Here is an 18343-nt window from a genome sequence, read left to right on the forward strand (position 1 = left end):
GAAGAATTGAATTAAGCAACTATTAAAAGAATGTTCAGAAAAACCCCCTTACTTTCTGATTTTCTGTTTATAAATTATTTTTTCTGTTTTATATGGATAGGTTCATTTTTTACTGGCCAGAGTTGCAGAAATAATGAGGAGGTGACACTTATACGTAAGGCTGATCTAGAGAACCACAACAAAGATGGAGGATTTTGGACAGTGATCGATGGGAAAGTGTATGATATAAAGGACTTCCAAACCCAGTCTTTAACTGGCAGTAGCATACTTGGTGAGAATTTTCATTTGAGTTAAATTACTTTTGTTTCAAAGCTACGTGGAATTAACAGATTTTTAGATATTGTATTGACTACTTCATTGTTTCATTAGCTCAGTTTGCTGGTGAGGACCCAGTTGTTGCTTTGGAAGCTGCGTTGCAGTTTGAGGACACACGGGAATCAATGCATGCCTTCTGTGTTGGCCAATATATAGAGGTAAAAATGTTAATAGTGAGTAAATGCTTATTAAAGTTAAGCATTGCTTTGCTGTCAGATTTCTTGTTGGAGCTCAGCTCTGATTTACAATTGCTATTTATTTTGTGCAGCCTGACCAGGAAGTGATTACAACGCCAGATATCAGCACTTTGTCATCGCCTCTGATAGACACAGAACGAAATTTGGGTCTTCTCCTCGGACTGCACGCTTCCTACCTAGCAATGAGCACACCACTTTCTCCTCTGGAAATTGAATGTGCCAGTAAGCAGGGTGCCATTTTGAGCTTTATTAAGTGATAAATATTTGTCAAAGCTTGCAAGAAAAAGACAAAGGACAAATAAGTTAACCGAAAATGTATCACTTTTCTAGTCTTGATGTCTTCTGTAGTTCTTTATTCTTAGCATTAGCTACCACACTCATCAACATCCCAGTAATTTAACAAGATTTAAATAGAGATTAGATAATTTTGACAGTTGAATTTAGAATTTCATTGTCTGCAACATAAAATAGAAAATGATGCTATGCAGTCTCCTATCTCACCAATTTGTTGTTATTTAAGAGTGGATCATGAGGTATTTGGTAGTTTCTTACTGGGTGTCTTGGTTTGGTGAATCGAAGATATAATTCAGTATTAATAGCAGAAAATTTGCTAAGGCCCTATATCTTTAAACATATGATGGCTGCCCTGTTAGTTAATTGTTTCTTTGTTACAGAATCCTTTTTTCCCCCTGTGAAAAAGTTTTAGCAAATGAGAAAGCTCCTAAATGTTGTTGAAGTCTGTGAATGCATTTCATTAGAGTAAATTGAGTCTTGATAGCTTGGTCTTTGATCAGAAGATTCACTCATGTTTTCTTTATTTTAGAATGGTTGAAGTCATCAATCTTTTCTGGAGGCTTGCAAACTAGTCAGATTCATTACAGTTACAATGAGGAAAAAGATGAAGACCATTGCAGCTCACCTGGTAACACCACCCCAAATAAATCAAAACTATATTCACATCGATTAACTTTGAGTGACCATTCACAACCCTTTCTCCAAGCTATTGCAGATAATAATATTCAGGATCACACTGTGAAGGTAAGCCCTCAGTAGTTCTGTGCACAAATACTGTTTCTAAAGGGTGGTAATGGTGATGAAAATTCTCCGAAGGTGGTAGCAAAACAACTGAAAAAGTTGTTTCAGAATTATTTTTTTGTGAAAGCAATGGCTGAGTACTACTAATGGAAAAATGTGTATATTTCATTTAATGGCATAATAGTATATTATTCCTCAGAATTTTTTACTGGGGGAACTGAAAAATTTGAATCTTCTTACAAAAGAATTGGTTAATACATTACTTCTCATGTCAAGTTTCAGTAGCATTGAGAGATCCTGCTCACCTCCAGTTGAACTAGGATGGAGTTTTTTTTGTCAAGATGCAAAATGTTTTATGTTTCAGGTTCACATATGCCTTTATCTTAAAGTCCCTTTGGGTCTTGAGGTTTGACATGGTTGGAATTGAGATAGTGCTCAACATAAATCACACGGTTTTTCACAATCTTCTGTAATACATTCAGGTTTTCTAACTTTCCGAGTTCAGCTCCTTCATGAAAAAACCCTAAATAAGTATTTGGGAATAGTGACAATGATGAATCATGATCAGAAGACAATTAAAAATTGTGTCAGATAACCTATCTGATGAAGACATCAAAGTAGTAGTAGCTTTATTCCTTGACTCATGTTTCTCTTGAGAAAGGATGTAGGGTATTTATAGTATTGGGTTGTAGTTGCTGTGTGTTAAATTGCACATACTGCATATTATATCTCAGGAATGTTCAGATTGTGGAGATGATTCAGTGTTATTTAAATGCTGCCTGTGGTATTTTGAGTCCTTTCATTGTATTTTAAAACTGAAATTAAACGGAGGCTGTTGTGTGTTTTCTTAGGACTTTTTGTGTCAAATAGAGAGGTACTGTAAACAGTGTCACTTAACAACACCGATCACATTCCCTCCTGAGCATCCTGTTGAAGAAGTGGGACGTCTGTTACTGTGTTGTCTTCTGAAGCATGAAGATTTGGGTAGGTAGGCTTGTGGTGTATTTGTTTTGACCAGCTTAAACTCTGCTATGGATGGCTTTAGAAATACATATTCAAACATTGTCTTTTCTCATTAAGGTCATGTAGCACTGTCTCTTGTTCATCCTGGTACCCTTGGAGTTGACCAGGTAAAGCACAAAACCCTACCAAAATCTGTAGTGGACGTGTGTCGTGTTGTCTACCAAGCAAAATGCTCACTGATTAAGGTAAGCCTCTTAGCTGCTGATGAATTTTCATTTGAAGTGTTTTATTAAAAAGTTGTATGTTGTTCATTTTATTGTGTATTATACAATACTAATCTTTCAATATTTTTTGTAGACACATCAGGAACAAGGGCGTTCTTACAAGGAAGTCTGTGCTCCTGTCATTGAGCGTTTGAGGTTCTTATTCAATGAGCTGCGTCCTGCAGTTTGCAATGATCTCTCTATAATGTCCAAATTTAAACTTCTTAGTTCCTTGCCCCGATGGCGAAGGGTAGCTCAGAAAATCATTAGAGAAAAAAGGAAAAAAAGAGGTAAGGCAGAATTAATGTTGCATTCTCTTAAAAACAATGGAAATCCATCGTATTTCAAGGTTTGCTGCTATATGAGACTCCTTAGACAAAGCATCAAAGCCATTCGCTTTCTGCTGCTTTTTCAGGACGTTTTATAAACCAGTGGTTGCGTGTCAGATCCTACAGCAAGAACTGGCAAACAAAAATGTCAGGTTTAGTTGAGACGTGTTTCTTCATGTTCCAGTGTATTAAAAATAATCCTTCAATATCAGACCCTCTGAATTGGTTTTAGTAACATTCAACTGGAAGTGACATCTTTTTAGAAATCATGTTTTATTAAAGTGTAGTCAAACAATGCTATTTCTGGAAATAAATTAATGTGGTAAACAGACACCAAAGGGCTTTTGAGTTTGTCTTTAAAGCATACTGCAAGTAATAATAGAGTTAACTTGGTAATAGTTGGACAGAGAGTTTATCAAGAATACATTTCCATTTTATTACAGACAGATCTTAAACATTGTGTGTGCTTAGATTATCATGTAAACCTAAAAATGTGATGCTGTAAAATCTAACCAGACTATATGAAAAAATAATACTTTTTTTTACAGTGCCAAAAAAATCTGAATCTGCTGATGTAGAAGAATCCAAAATAGGAAATGAAGAGAGTGATTTAGAAGAATCTTGTGTGGTACCTCACAGTCCTGTACCTATAGATAAAAAGCCTATACCGATCAAATCACCCAAGGTAGGATATTAGATTTTGAATCAATGTTGTCAATAAAAATACAAGAGAAAAATGAATGACCTAAAGTGTGTTTGCTATAACTTGACATTTAGTTTTCTGATAAGGGTGTTTGGTATGTGTAATTGTGACATGTTGTTTCAATGAAGCCTGGAATGATTTTTAAAAACAAGGTTGTACTATATATTTAGCATATGTGAAGATATCTTCTCTAATTTTTAAAGATAATCTTAGAGCTTCATTTCAAAATAAAATGTTGTGATGTGTTACTTCCTCTTTTTTTGAACATTAAGGCATTTGAAATTTTATGTAGCAGTAGTAAAAAAGATAATGAGTTAAAATAATACTAAGTTTTTTCATTACTTTTAAAAAGTTTCCCCCTCTGGTCCCCCCAGTATTTTAAATTTGAAAGTTGCTTTGCATGAAATAACTTATATTTTTAGTAATTTAAAGTTGTTTAAAAAGTTTTAACTTACTATCTTCTTGTTTTGCAGGATAAGTGGCAGCCAATTCTGAGTACAGTTACAGGTGTCCACAAATACAAATGGCTGAAGCAAAATGTTCAAGGCTTGTATCCACAGTCTGCCCTCCTTAACACCATTGTTGAATTTGCACTAAAAGAAGAGCCGGTGGATGTAGAAAAAATGAGAAAATGTTTATTAAAACAGGTGACGTGAATGAAAATTGCCACTTAGATAATTATGACAGTTATTAGCAATTTACATAAGTATGACAGTTTGTTTTTTCTCTTTGACAGCTGGAAAGAGCAGAAGTTCGTCTGGAGGGAATAGACACTATTCTGAAATTGTCAGCTAAAAATTTTTTGCTCCCATCCGTGCAGTATGCCATGTTCTGTGGATGGCAGAGGCTTATTCCAGAAGGAGCCAATATAGGGTAAAACTTCTTGTTGCTTTTACTTCCAGAATTCTTTAATAAGAAAACAATACTTATTTTTCTTGTTGTTTTTCTTTGAAGGGAGCCTCTTACCGACTGCCTAAAAGATGTCGATCTGATCCCGCCGTTTAACAGAATGCTGCTGGAAGTAACTTTTGGAAAGTTGTACGCGTGGGCTATTCAGAATGTCCGGAACATCTTGCTAGATGCTAATGCAAAGTTTAAAGAACTAGGTGAATCTCGTTGCTGTTTTCTGTGGAGAAAACTGTTTTACATTAATATTACTGCTTTTTTTTAAGTTCCCAATAATTAGGATGTTGAAATCCTAATTATTTGTTTATGTTGAGAATTACTTTGACTTTGTTTTTGTGTGTTGTTCTAACCTTCCCACCTTGACCCCCTGTTAACCCACTTCAATGTTCAAGTAAGTATATTGCTGATTTCCCAGCAGCAGGTGATTGATTACTCATTAGTAACATTTTAGCATTATAATACAGATTAGTCAGTTTCTTTGAACTTCTGCTTTTAAGTTCTCGAAGTCGAGCAGGGAATAAAAAATCATTTAAACCATCAATCAAACAAATCTATAACCTATTCTATTGTAGTTCCCAATGTCAGTTGACTTAATTTATATTATGTTTGAACTAGGTCTGCAGCCTGTTCCTCTTCAAACAATTACAAATGAGAATCCAGCAGGACCAAGTCTTGGAACTATTCCACAAGCACGTTTTCTGCTGGTCATGCTGAACATGTTGACACTGCAGCATGGTGCGAATACCTTGAGCCTGCTCCTCAATTCTGGCATGCTGGCCTTGACACAAACCACACTGCGCCTGATAGGTACTGTTCTTTCTTACTTGGAAGAAAGCATTTGCTCTACAAATCCCCTGTATTTTTTAACTGTTGGTGCACCCAAATTGCAGAATCACTTTGCTGCTTGAAGGTAGTGCTTAATGCTATTTATCTTTACCCTGATACAGAAAGCACATCTGCATGATTGAGAAAGAGGTTAATTTAATTGCAGCCTTATTAATTTTTTTTATTGTTTATTGTCCATCCTTTGCTAAAATTTCAGTTAATGTGTAGTTTTGGTGAAACTGTTGCAAATAAATTAAAAATGGAAAATTTAAAATTAAAGTAGTAAAACTCTTTAATATCCACTTCATTTGTTCTACATAGGAAAAATGTTCCCAGTCTGCATATTTAAGCTAGAAACTTTCTTTGTTCTGTTATACAAGTTCTCTAGTGTGTTTTGCTATGATTCAAATTGCCATGGTTTTTCTCTTTATTTTCTTATATAATAGCAAGCATTTGTTCTGTAAGTTGTGTTTAACTGGAGTGTGCATTGAAAGTTTTTCCAAAAGTTCTGTTTGTAGAATCATTGAGCCAGTTGAGTCATCATTATTGTCTCTTATTTATCACTTGTTTTTTCATTCAAAATTAAGTATTTAATTTCCTGTGCATTCAAAACCATTACACCTCAGTTTTCTAAAAGGTCATTTGACTTAACACCTGCAAGTCAGCTTTCCCGTTTGTTACTGGTTTTATATGACAAAGTTTACATGCCTGTAAGTTCATATGTGACTTGCATATAAAGGTAGGTATATACACATGTAGCTGGATTTAATCTCTTTTGTGTTTTTTTCTTTGTTAGGACCCAGTTCTGATAATATTGAAGAGGATATGATTGCCTCTTCTCATGGGGCTTCTGCCACAGTCCTAGAAGAGTCAAGAAAGGAGACAACACCTGTTCAGCTCCCTGTTTCTGGTCCAGAGCTGGCAGCCATGATGAAAATTGGTACCAGAGTGGTCAGAGGGGTAGACTGGAAATGGGGTGATCAGGTACAACTTCTTTCATACAGGTTTTGGATGTGTTATTATCTAGAGTCTCGTTCAGAGGACTGTGTGAAGTTTCTGGTCCATCAAACTTAAGGGAATTTTACATTCCAAAAATGTTGAACTAAGGATATGGGAAATTAGCAGAAAATAAATCTTCCATTCCAGCTGGTCCTCAGAGATCAGAGGGGCTGGCTGCAGCTGGGCTTAAATTCTGATTGTAGCCCAGTTTAGCATTGTAAGTCTGAGTCTGGAGGAGAACGTGCATGAGCATGGAAGCACAAATAGTGCAGTTTACCACTGCAGTTCTGTAGGTCTGATGGATTCAGTAAGGATTTTCATGATCCAAATTCACAAGTACTATGGTTAATTGAGGCATCAGAAAAGCAGGCTCAGGATTGCTGGTGATAAATGCTCTAACTACAGAGTGTTAGTATGTGTTGTGACACAAAGTATAGCAAGAGATCCAATAGCACTATATACATATATATGTATTTGCGTGTATGTAAATCAGTATTCCCAAGTTGTTGGAGATGTGAAGCTCACATAAAGGCTCTTTGGGAAAAAGAGAGCTGTAGCCTATGAACAGATCTTGAGCAGGCAGAATTTTCCCTCTCCAGCCCTTTCTTGCCCCTGAAGCCACTCTTTTATACTGTAAATTTTGACCTGTCCCAATGGGATGGAACAATCATGCTATAGGTGGGGTTTGGTGACTTTGGCCATATGTGCATTATTACACATCCCATGTTTACCTTCATCTGCATCCTGAGGATTGCCTAAGTTTATAATAGGCAACCTCAATGAAAATCTTAGTTACCTTCTGACAGAATTTATAGTTGACAAAAGAGGTAGAATGAACACTTTGGTTGTCCTTCATGTACTGAGGCAGCAGTAGGGGCTCTCTGACCTTCATCAGAGGGTTCATCTCCGTGTGCATCCTTATCTCTTGAAGGAACTGGATTTAGAACCAGGCTTGTTTTTCATGGTCTAGGGAGTAGTGTGGCTGTTGGTTGGGCCCTGGTGCCCTTCTGTGCCTCGCTGAAAAACAAGGGTGCACAAGAGCTCCATGTCACTCCAGACATCACTCAGTCTTTAGGCCTTGCTAGAGCCAGGTGCAAGATAAGCCAGAGGTCCAGCTCGTGTTTTTCACAACCAGCTTTATCAATCCTTCACCCTTTCACAGCAATGCTGTGCAATTCTGACCATTTACCACAAAAGCCTTGGAGAATTTACATAAAATATGTCAATTATTTGTTTAGCTTCATTTTTGGAGATGTTTAAAATTCTCTTTTAGTAAGACTGTGCTAATTTGCCATTTAACAGGAAACTGAATAACTTATTTGCTATAATAATATACATTTCCAACTATGTGGGACATAACTTCTACTTATGTAAGACATAGTAAGAGAGACCTAATAATGAGTGTCCAAATATGCAACTTACTGGGGTGTTTATTTTGGAATTCATGCTTGATTTTTGAAACCCCATTGAATGTTTACTGCCTAATCATTGGGTTAGCAGCAATAGGGAGCAAATGCATGATTATTTTATGAGCTTTGGGGTACAAATTAGCACTGCTGATTGAGTAACTTGAACCTCTCTCTTCTGTCAGGATGGACCCACACCAGGTTTGGGTCGTGTGATTGGAGAACTGGGAGAAGATGGCTGGATTAGAGTGCAGTGGGATACTGGAAGTACAAATTCTTACAGAATGGGAAAGGAGGGAAAATATGATCTCAAACTAGCTGAGCCACCACCTGCAACACAGCCCACAACAGAGGATTCAGACACTGAGGATGATTCTGGTAAAAAAAAAACAAAAACAAAAAACTGGAGACACACTTTTAGTGAATTTTAAAACTGGTATCTTGTAATATAAAAGAGTTTGTCACAGGAGCAAGTGCTTCATCAGAGAAGATTGATTTAATAGGTGCACACTTCCGACCAGAATCTTCCTTAATATAACTTTACTGTGAGAAAGACAAGGTGGTGTCCCATTGTTGCATATTCAGGGAGAGGAAATAATATTATTCAGCTGAAACAGTTTGGTACAGATACCTGAAGGTATACATTTTAACACATGTTAATAGCATCTGAAGTGGCTGTTATATATGGTCTAATTATACATTTAGTCAGAGCGTTTCACTATTCTTGACAATACTTTGGAATTCCTTTCAGCTGGGTACTGCTAGAAAAAAAAAACAACTTGAAAATATATGTGCAAAATACCTGGTTTATATTTTGGACTACTTAGGAGTTGGCAATGAGGAATTTTCTTCATGTCAGGTCATCTTAGAGAAAATATTTGACAAATCATTCACAAAATGTTTGTTTGAGGACCTTTGTGAAATAAAGTAACTCCGTATTAATGTATTCCTTTGCCTTTTGTGTCTCCCTTCAGAAGGAGAACAAGTTGAAAGGAATCTCCACCCTACTTCCATGATGCTGACAAGTACTGTGAACCTGTTGCAGACACTGTGTCTCTCTGCTGGTGTCCATGCTGAAGTCATGCAAAGTGATGCTACTAGGACTTTGTGTGGGTTACTCCGAATGCTTGTGGAGAGTGGAACAATAGATAAATCAGGTATATTACAGCACTCTGACTGTGCTGTGTGCTTGTTTTGTGCTTTCTTGTCTTGTAAGTTTGTAAATCTTTTCCTACTAGTTTTTAATCCTTTTAAGGCCAATGGCTGGAAAATGCATTTTCAGAGCTTTTAAAATCTTAATATTTAAAGGTAATGTAAGTGTATATAAACAGTAAAAGCAGAAGAAATGCATAAGATGTGAATTGATGACTTAGACAATTAATTTATTAGCAACCTTCTTGTGTTCGGATACTGCGTGTGTCATACTCCTTTTTGTAGTTTTCTTGTAATTTCAGAAGTAATGCTGTTAACTACTTTGAAATGAAGAAGAGTAATTATGAGAATTGTTATAAAGGCATATTTAATAAAATTAATTACAATAATTATAAAATTAATTGTGTTAAAATTGAACTTAATAGTGCATGTAAAGACAGTGAAATATCTCGTCCAGAAAAATCTCATGTAGCATATAGAGAACGACATAGCTGGTGAAAAGGTTTACTATTACATGTATATATCTTTTTGTTTTTAGCTTCCTTGCCCAATAAATTAGTTTATAAAGAACAGCATAGGAGTTGGTGCACGCTGGGATTCATTCGAAGCATAGCACTCATGCCTCAGATGTGCAGCACTCTTAGTACCTCTCAGTGGATAACTTTGCTAATGAAAATTGTTGAGGGGCATGAATCTTTCACTGCTGCTTCACTACAGAGACAGGTAATGTGTGTATTTCCAAATTACTTCAACAGGCAATAAAATTAGCATACTTTAGTTGTCCTAAAAAGAAAGATGTATTTTACAAAACAGCTGGGAGATGTCCATAAATCAGTTTTTGGTTAGTTGGGAAAAAGGTAATATTTTCTTTATATTTAGGACTTACTGTTTTTAATTTACACCTCTTGAATTTTTAGCCTTCAGGATACTATGGACTCACTTGTTTTGTTGAAAGGTGAAAATAGTGTTCCAGAATTCTGCTTCAGAAACTCCCGTATAATATTTCCTATAAGTTGAATAAATGAAAGAATAGCAAATATGTGGTTGGTAAAAGTTACATTTCATTTAAAGTTACCAAATTATGTATTGTCTACTTCCTATTTCTGTTGGAAACTGTTAATATTATTTAAATTACAGTCTCTCTTAAGAAGCTATATCTTTGCATCTTATTTTGGTATTGTATTTCCCTTGTCATCTTTCCCCTTTCCTCACTTTTTTTTTGATTTTTTTCTCTTTTTTTTCCTCTTTTTCTGTTACTTAGCATTTTGTTAGTACCTTCTACATGAGACTGAAAAGAAAATTTATTATGGAATAACTCTGCAAAGTTATAAGGCTTGGGGATCAAAAGGTCATCTTATTCTTTTACTTGCTAAGCCATCAGCATTTGTTAACTAAAGCCTTGTATCATAAAGGCTTGCTCATTTTTGTGTGATCTTCCAGTAAATTCTTGCCAGTATTTTTAGTATGGTGAGACTTCTGTTATCCTCCAGGACTTAGTGCAGTAGAGTCATCTGTGCTGTTCAGGGCATACTCAAGAGAAATGACCATTCCTCATGTACCAACTTAAGGACAATGAAAAGATGAGACCTTGAAGTTCTAGAAAGACATGTTATTGACAGACGTTTGCAAGAGGAGAATCATTTCTGCTGTTAGTCACTTGTATTGATTGGTCTTCTGGGTAGAAGATGAGGAAGCTCAAAACCTGAAGTGCTCCTACTCAAAATATGCAACCCCCTCTGCTCTTTGATACTGCAGTGCTGCACCTTCCCCTGTTCCTTGTCAGTCTTGCACTGAGTGTCTGGGTTCAGAGGGGCCAGACTGTTGGAGGCCCTGGTTTCACAGTGGCTACTTTTGAATGTCACTGTGGCTGCTGTTGCCTGCCTTCCACCATTCAGCTTTATATCTCATGAATTTTAACTATTATAACTTCTTTGCAGAACATTTGGAAACTTTCATTCTGAAATATATCTTAGTACTAATTTGAGTCTGCAGTCTGAACAAACTTTCCCATTCTGTATTCCTATTTTTCCTATTTGTTTCCGGTATGCCCGTCACCTGTCCTAAGAGATTGGTTCACTAATAACAGTGTACCAGTAAAATTGTTACTGACTCTGAACTGTATCCATGTCTTTTAAAATACCCCTTAGCAAACTAAAGATCAGTAGCTCTGGAATTTCCATAGCTGGAAAGAAATCAGCGTTGTGAAAAACAACTACAAAGGAAAGCAAACTTAAAAACATAATTCTTCTGTACTTAATAAGTTTGAGAGCTTCTTTAGTATTTGGTGATATAGACTAGAATAACAGTAAGTTTGTTCTCTTTTTAGATCCTTGCTGTACATTTATTGAAAGCAGTACTCCCATCCTGGGATAAAAATGAAAGGTCAAGAGACATGAAATTTCTTGTGGAAAAACTGTTTGGATTTTTAGGGAGCCTGCTTAGTACTTGTTCTTCGGATATCCCACTACTCAGAGGTAGAGGAATTTTCCATCAGTGGCTTGTTTTTCTGTATGGGAAATGTGTGCATTAAACTCATAACTGTTCTGCTTTATCTTTCCAGAATCTACTCTGAGGAGGAGAAAGGCCAGGCCCCAAGCATCTCTAACTGCCACTCATAGTAGTACTTTAGCAGAAGAGATAGTGGCACTGCTGAGGACGCTGCATTCGCTCAGCCAGTGGAATGGACTCATAAACAAGTACATCAACTCTCAGCTAACCTCCATCACCCACATCTTTGCAGGAAAACAGTCAGAAGGGGTAGTTTCCACGTTTTAAAATAAGCTCATTTTTATAGCAATATTTATTTTGAAATTATAAATACTAAATCTTTGTAAACAATATTAAGCTTAATATTGAAACCATTTTTCTACTTTTATATGTATTTGTGTTGTAATTTTTAAGTTGAAATATGTGTGATTAACTTTGTATTTTAAAGCAGATAGAAGGGTATGTTTTCTCCCTACAGTTAAATTTTATTTTTCTTTGTTAGGCTGTGTTGGATGACTACTTCCCTGACACTGAGAATCCAGAGGTGGGAGCTCTGATGGCAGTCTTGGCTGTGATTGGTGGCATAGATAGTCGCTTGAGACTGGGTGGACAAGTAGTTCATGATGAATTTGGAGAAGGCACAGTGACACGCATCACCCCAAAGGGGAAGATCACTGTGCAGTTCTACGACATGCGAACGTGCAGAGTGTGCCCTCTGAATCAACTAAAACCAGTAAGTTTGTTTTGTGAAGGCTTGAACACTGGGAAGGTGTAAAACTCCAGTATGGACCAAAGAAAACATTAGTTCTTCATTGGCTAAATGCACTGACATTCAACACACGCAATGCTCTGAATGCACATCTAAGATGGTCCTCATGCAAACCTCTGCAGGATCTTTAATTCTGTCCTCATTTGCTGGGAAGGTGAAAGGAAGAGTTGTTTAAGCTGGAGTTGTTTGATTTGAGATAAAGTCCCAAGTTATTGTAGCATGTTTTATAACTCTTAGATGAGAGGAGCTTTCTATTTAACTTGATTTGCTAGATATGGCTTTAGTGAAAGCTTGGTTTGCTTTGGAGTTCTCTCTTGTTTTGACTCTGTTCTGCTTTTTCACCAAGAAGAACTGCAATTCTGTGGTAGAAATACAGGCTTAGGAGCTGTGTAGGGAATAAAAATCGTCTCTAGTTCTTCCTGGTCAAGAGCAGTAAGACAAATACTACTTTTCCTCTTCTGCAGTTAATAACCATTGAAACTTTTTTATGACCCTGAGATTGTAGGAAAATGCTTACCTGTTTTTTTTTGTTAATTTTTTTGTCTGGTTCTTCTCCACTGTCTAGCTTCCAGTTGTGGCTTTTAATGTGAACAACTTGCCTTTCACTGAACCTATGCTATCCATTTGGGCTCAGCTAGTAAATCTGGCTGGAAGTAAAATAGAAAAACAAAGAACGAAGTCTCCCAATCAAGGCCTTTCAGGTACAGATGGGGACTTTTTGCTGTTAGTTTTCTTTGGAAGTAGATGAATATGCTATGAGAAATACTAGTATCAGCAAACATAGATAAGGAAAAGGGTGTCCTAGAACCTTACCTGTTTTCTTATTCAGCACTGGGTAATAGGCGCTTAAGAGACAAATTTAGCTAGACAGTGAATTGCTCTGCACTATAAGTGAAATATCTTTGATGTGCAAATGTAAATAAGGTGTGGGGCTGATCTTACTCTACTGAGTTGTTTAAAATATTGGATGCAAGTAACATCTCTAGCTACACTTACTGTGTTATAAATCAGCTGTATGATTGTCCAGGTTGTGGAAAGTAGGAAGGCAGTATTTCTAATACTGTGAGTCATATAACGTGTATAGACTTTTGATCCGTGTGCTGTTTAAACTAACTCATGTGGGCAGTACACAGTGAGTGAAGATGTAAACTGATGTTTGGACTGAGGTTGTATGAATTATAACCTTTCTTCCCTAATACAAGAGATTTCTAGCACTAATGGCTGCTTAATATTTCTGATAGGTCAAGTTGATCTGGATCTGCTGCGGTGCCAGCAGTTAAAGCTGTACATCCTAAAAGCTGGACGGGCTCTGCTTTCTCACCAGGATACACTAAGGCAGATCTTATCCCAGCCAGCTGTTCAGGAGTGTGCATTAAATCCTGCAGGTATTCTGGAATGCTCCCTGGCTGTGCTGGTCTTTGCTTAGATGGTAGATGAAGTATGTGACCATAACCCTTGCTCGTGGCAGTTGGACGGTAGAAATTCAGTTTGCTCTGTAAAGATGAAAAATTCAAATTTTTGTGTGTTTTAAGCTTTTGTGTCAAAAAGATTGACTTTTTAACTCAAGTTTTGAGAACTAAGAACATCAAGTGTTTGAAGCTTGAAATACTAGAGTTAGTAAAATTTGTATGTCTTCTATAGTTAGTAAGCTTTGTAAGTAATTTTAAAATACTTAATACTTTTTGCAGTAGTTTTATTTTTCTGCTTCAAAACTTAAAATTGGCTATTGATTTTACTTCTAATGTCTTGCAGCTTCCAGTGATACAAGTATAGAAATGTAATTTCTTAATCCTTGTATTAAAGGAGTTGAAGGAGTTGTAGTTCTAATAATTTGAATGATTTCTTCTACCTGCATTCCACATATAAAAATAAATACAATAACTATGTCACCTTTTGGCATAGCTATCAATGCCTTTGGAGTATGTATTAATTCCTTGGATATTTGTGAATCATGCAGTATCTTTAAATATAATAATATATTTGTCTTATATGGATATTTTTGTGGGATTTTCTTGTCAGTTGCCAGATTTTAAGTCAACAGAATCTACAGGGTTCTTTTAGGAATGGAGCAAGGTTTCACTCTTACCATCATTTTTAAAGGGGAAAAAAAAGGAACACTTTTTTTTTAACAAGAACAATATATGTAGAGGACTACTAACTGTTTTATTATTGTTTATTGAAGAGAGGACTTTTTATGTGGTAGTCAGAGTAAAGATTTAGGAAACATGAATGTTTATGCCAACAGGAATACAAAATTAAATATGAAAGTTGCAGAATTGTGAGCAAATTGGCTCAATAAAAGGATCTTGTTTTGAAGGGATAATGAATCCCTAAGGGGAGCTCTTCGAAATAGGTACATTATAGGAAAATAATTCCTATAATTAATGCATTATATTTTGAAGGACATATAGAAAGCAAGCACCATGGTTTTGGGATCACTAAAATTCTTGGTTATCTATATCAAGTGGTTTATCCTGGATATACTTCCTACTAATAGTCTTATTACAAAAAAGGTGGACTCAAATGACACAAGGTGCAAATTCACTGTCCACTGAGTAGTTTCTGTTAGGCATGTCTTGGGTGTATTTTAGTAAATATTTTGTTTATCTACATATTTATTTTTTTTTTTTGTACGGAGATTGTGGTACATATAGCTTAATCTTAAATGTGTTATATCTCTGGAGAAGAAATATGTGAGAAATAACAATAAGCCCTAGAATATTCTGATTGACCGTGTTATACGGTTTTGGTTAAAATAATGTTTTTCTTTAAGAGGATGGAGCAGTTGCCTCTCCTGACATCGGAGATATGTCTCCTGAAGGACCTCAGCCTCCCATGATCCTTTTGCAGCAGCTTTTGTCAGCTGCTACCCAGCCATCACCTGTGAAAGCCATATTTGACAAGCAGGAGCTTGAGGTAGAGTCTGTGTTTTCTGCTAAGTAACATAAGAAATAACTCTGTAATCCACATTCCAATTATAGCTTAATTATAGCTTAAGCTTATTAAATGATAGGTTTAAAAAAGAAGCAACACTGAACCCTTTTGGGCAGATAATGTTTAAGGCATGCATGTTCATGCACACAGATGTACTAAATATTCTTGTTCTACTTGGACTGATTGATTTCTTCTCCTCTAGGCTGCTGCTTTGGCAGTGTGCCAGTATCTGGCTGTAGAGTCTACACATCCTTCAACTCCATTGTTTGAAGACTGCAGCTCTAGTGAAGCTACAACACCCATTACAGTGCAACATATCCGACCTACAAAAGTGAAGAAACGCAAGCAGTCTCCAATTCCACCTCTCCCCATTGTAGTTCAACTTATGGAAATGGGATTTCCTAGGAAAAACATAGAATTTGCACTAAAATCTCTGTCGGGAACGTCTGGAAGTGCTTCTGGATTACCAGGTATTTTGTTTCATAAAACAAATAATATTAGAAGGAGAAGAAAAATTGCAAGCTGAATAAAACAGTACTTATGAGGGAGAAGTTATCTTCTTTTTGGATACAATCTTAACAATGTCAGAGAATCCCTTGGAGACAAACTGAGTTTGTTTTCTGTGTTAGGAGTGGAAGCCTTAGTTGGCTGGTTGTTGGATCACCCTGATGTTCAAATCACAGATCTTTCTGATGCTGATACTATCTCCGATGAATATTCAGATGAGGAAATAGCAGAAGAAGTGGAAGAAGCTGAAGCTGCTTGTCCTGTTGTGAGTATTAACTTAGTAAACCTAAGTTATGCTAGCTAGCTGCAAATTTTGTAACTCTTCCCTTTTTGGGAAAATGAAAAGAGTACAAGGACAACCTGCTGTCCCAAGCTTTAAAAACAGTAACAAGGATCATGTTTGCCCTGTGTTTCTAAGACATGACATAAAACAACCAAGAATAATCAATAAATACTTTGAGTTAGCACAGCGGAGGATAGAACACCGGTAGGTATTTCACTGGTGGTAGTTTCAAGTATCTCTGATACATGCTCTCAGTTTCTACAAAAATAGTTGATATTATAGTGTAATATTAGTAAAGGAGTTCTCCCTTCTCCTTTCCCTTGGTCTGAAAAACAAACATATATTACCTCCAAGGAAGGACTTAAGATCTAGTGAATAAATGGCAGAAAAGTCTATTAAACAACTTAGCCTTTTCCTTATAAAAACTTTTTCCACGTACTGATGATAAAATTACCATTACAGTGCCTATTGAGAGTGATAGCATTAATATGAAATTATATTAGTCTGCTGTTGACTTTCCAGAACTGTTTCAAAAAAGGACTTGTCAATAAAATTAAATGGGTTTCATTTTTCTGTTTATGCTTGAAGGACTTAGGTTGAATTTTCTTGCACATGTGGGATTTTGTAATTCAAATTAATATATATTGAAGGAAATCAACTTGACAGCTTTAGCTATCTTTATCAGGATTGCAGTGAAAAACTGCTATATATTGCCTTTAATGAAAAAAAATTAATACTCAGAACAGAACAAAGTTTTTTGAAAATTTGCCTTATAGCTGGAATGCAGTAGTTCTCTTAAAAATTAAGCTAATCAAGTCTTGAAAGAAATAATTTTTAATAAATAAAATCTAATTTTTTAGATTGTTTTTCTAAAGGAGTACTTTAAATCTCATTGTATTGTCTAAAGAAAAGTTAGTAAGCTTGAGGTTAGAGATTACCATTCACCATGTTTTTTTCCCCCTCTCCCAACAAATGTCCTAAGAAGTGAAATGTCAATGTGTATCTTCAAGAGTAATTAGAGTAGTGACAAATCCTCTCAGTTTCCTTGGCAATCAGGTTTCATAAAAGCAACTTGCAGCTTCCTTCAGACATTTTGAAAACTTGCATCTATGTTCCTTGATAAGTAATTTTGGAAAGTAAATTTTAATTTAAAATCAAGTAGATCATAGATGTTACTCTTATAGTGAGTTGAACCTGTTGAAGTTTTTTCCAATTTTGGCATGGAGCTATTCGATGGGCTCTTTTTTGTTGAGTTATCTTTAGTCTTTGCCAACAGTTTTATTTATCTGAATTGTAAACAAATTGTGTAATTGTTTGATATTTATTTTGGACTTTTTTTCCAGTCAAGTGGTGCTGTTGTAACAGAGAGCCAGACCTATAAGAAACGAGCTGATTTCTTAAGCAATGATGACTATGCTGTCTATATTAGGGAGAATATTCAGGTAAGTGTGATGATCAAAAGCAACATAGAAACTGCTTTCCTGTTGGTGCTAAAGCCTTTACAGATGTATTGCATTCTATTGTCCTTTTTCCCTAGGTGGGGATGATGGTTAGGTGCTGCAGAACCTATGAGGAGGTTTGTGAAGGAGATGTAGGCAAAGTTATTAAATTGGATCGAGATGGATTGCATGACCTGAATGTGCAGTGTGATTGGCAACAAAAGGGTGGTACTTACTGGGTCAGATACATCCATGTTGAGCTTTTAGGTGAGTTCACTTCTGACTGCTTTTTAACTGAAAAAGTGAATGGTAGACTAAGGGAGATGTAGTTTTGGAGGGGGAAGCCCCACTCACTATCCATTTATTCTTGCATCTGCTAGGATTCCCACCACAGAGTTCTGCTTCCCATATCAAGATAGGTGACAAAGTGCGTGTGAAGAGCTCTGTCACCACACCCAAATACAAATGGGGATCAGTTACTCACCGAAGTGTGGGCATCGTCAAAGGTAATGTGTATTCAACATGGGGCATGGGGAGGTAAGAAACTCAAGATCACACAGACTTTCTTCTAGACACACTTAAAAATCACACTGTTTTGTGGAGTATTGTATGATGTTAGAGAATATAGAATGCATTTGAAGCCTGTGGTGAATTCATAGACATGTACTCTGGGGCCCATTTTGTTAGCCTGTCCGTCTGCTTTTGAGCCACCTCATTTGCACATGGGAAAAGTCCTTAAGCGTCTGTGCAGCATCCAGTTGTAGTTCTCATTTACTCTTTGGATGAAGCACAAATGATTTTCCTTTAAGAAGTAATTGTAGCTTGAAAGCT

At 36.2% G+C, this 18343-nt stretch overlaps 1 protein-coding gene across 8 annotated transcripts in view; it reads left to right on the forward strand.

Moving 5' to 3' along the window:
* Positions 1 to 18343, forward strand: part of HERC2 (HECT and RLD domain containing E3 ubiquitin protein ligase 2) — a 103475-nt gene that overhangs the window by 44046 nt on the left and 41086 nt on the right. For all 8 annotated transcript variants that reach the window (XM_077781525.2, XM_077781527.2, XM_077781526.2 and 5 more), the window contains exons 24-50: positions 101 to 271; positions 370 to 473; positions 584 to 734; positions 1336 to 1550; positions 2399 to 2531; positions 2628 to 2755; positions 2868 to 3063; positions 3651 to 3787; positions 4279 to 4452; positions 4542 to 4678; positions 4760 to 4911; positions 5327 to 5518; positions 6333 to 6520; positions 8127 to 8319; positions 8916 to 9098; positions 9632 to 9816; positions 11420 to 11567; positions 11654 to 11850; positions 12083 to 12313; positions 12915 to 13050; positions 13591 to 13734; positions 15123 to 15265; positions 15486 to 15753; positions 15913 to 16055; positions 17417 to 17515; positions 17611 to 17779; positions 17893 to 18018. In XM_077781525.2, the coding sequence (XP_077637651.1) occupies positions 101 to 271; positions 370 to 473; positions 584 to 734; positions 1336 to 1550; positions 2399 to 2531; positions 2628 to 2755; positions 2868 to 3063; positions 3651 to 3787; positions 4279 to 4452; positions 4542 to 4678; positions 4760 to 4911; positions 5327 to 5518; positions 6333 to 6520; positions 8127 to 8319; positions 8916 to 9098; positions 9632 to 9816; positions 11420 to 11567; positions 11654 to 11850; positions 12083 to 12313; positions 12915 to 13050; positions 13591 to 13734; positions 15123 to 15265; positions 15486 to 15753; positions 15913 to 16055; positions 17417 to 17515; positions 17611 to 17779; positions 17893 to 18018 (4443 nt within the window). The remainder of the gene's footprint in view (positions 1 to 100; positions 272 to 369; positions 474 to 583; positions 735 to 1335; positions 1551 to 2398; positions 2532 to 2627; positions 2756 to 2867; positions 3064 to 3650; positions 3788 to 4278; positions 4453 to 4541; positions 4679 to 4759; positions 4912 to 5326; positions 5519 to 6332; positions 6521 to 8126; positions 8320 to 8915; positions 9099 to 9631; positions 9817 to 11419; positions 11568 to 11653; positions 11851 to 12082; positions 12314 to 12914; positions 13051 to 13590; positions 13735 to 15122; positions 15266 to 15485; positions 15754 to 15912; positions 16056 to 17416; positions 17516 to 17610; positions 17780 to 17892; positions 18019 to 18343) is intronic.

Source organism: Lonchura striata, chromosome 1 (genome assembly GCF_050655825.1).
Source record: "Lonchura striata isolate lonStrDom1 chromosome 1, ASM5065582v1, whole genome shotgun sequence".
NCBI lineage: Eukaryota > Metazoa > Chordata > Aves > Passeriformes > Estrildidae > Lonchura > Lonchura striata.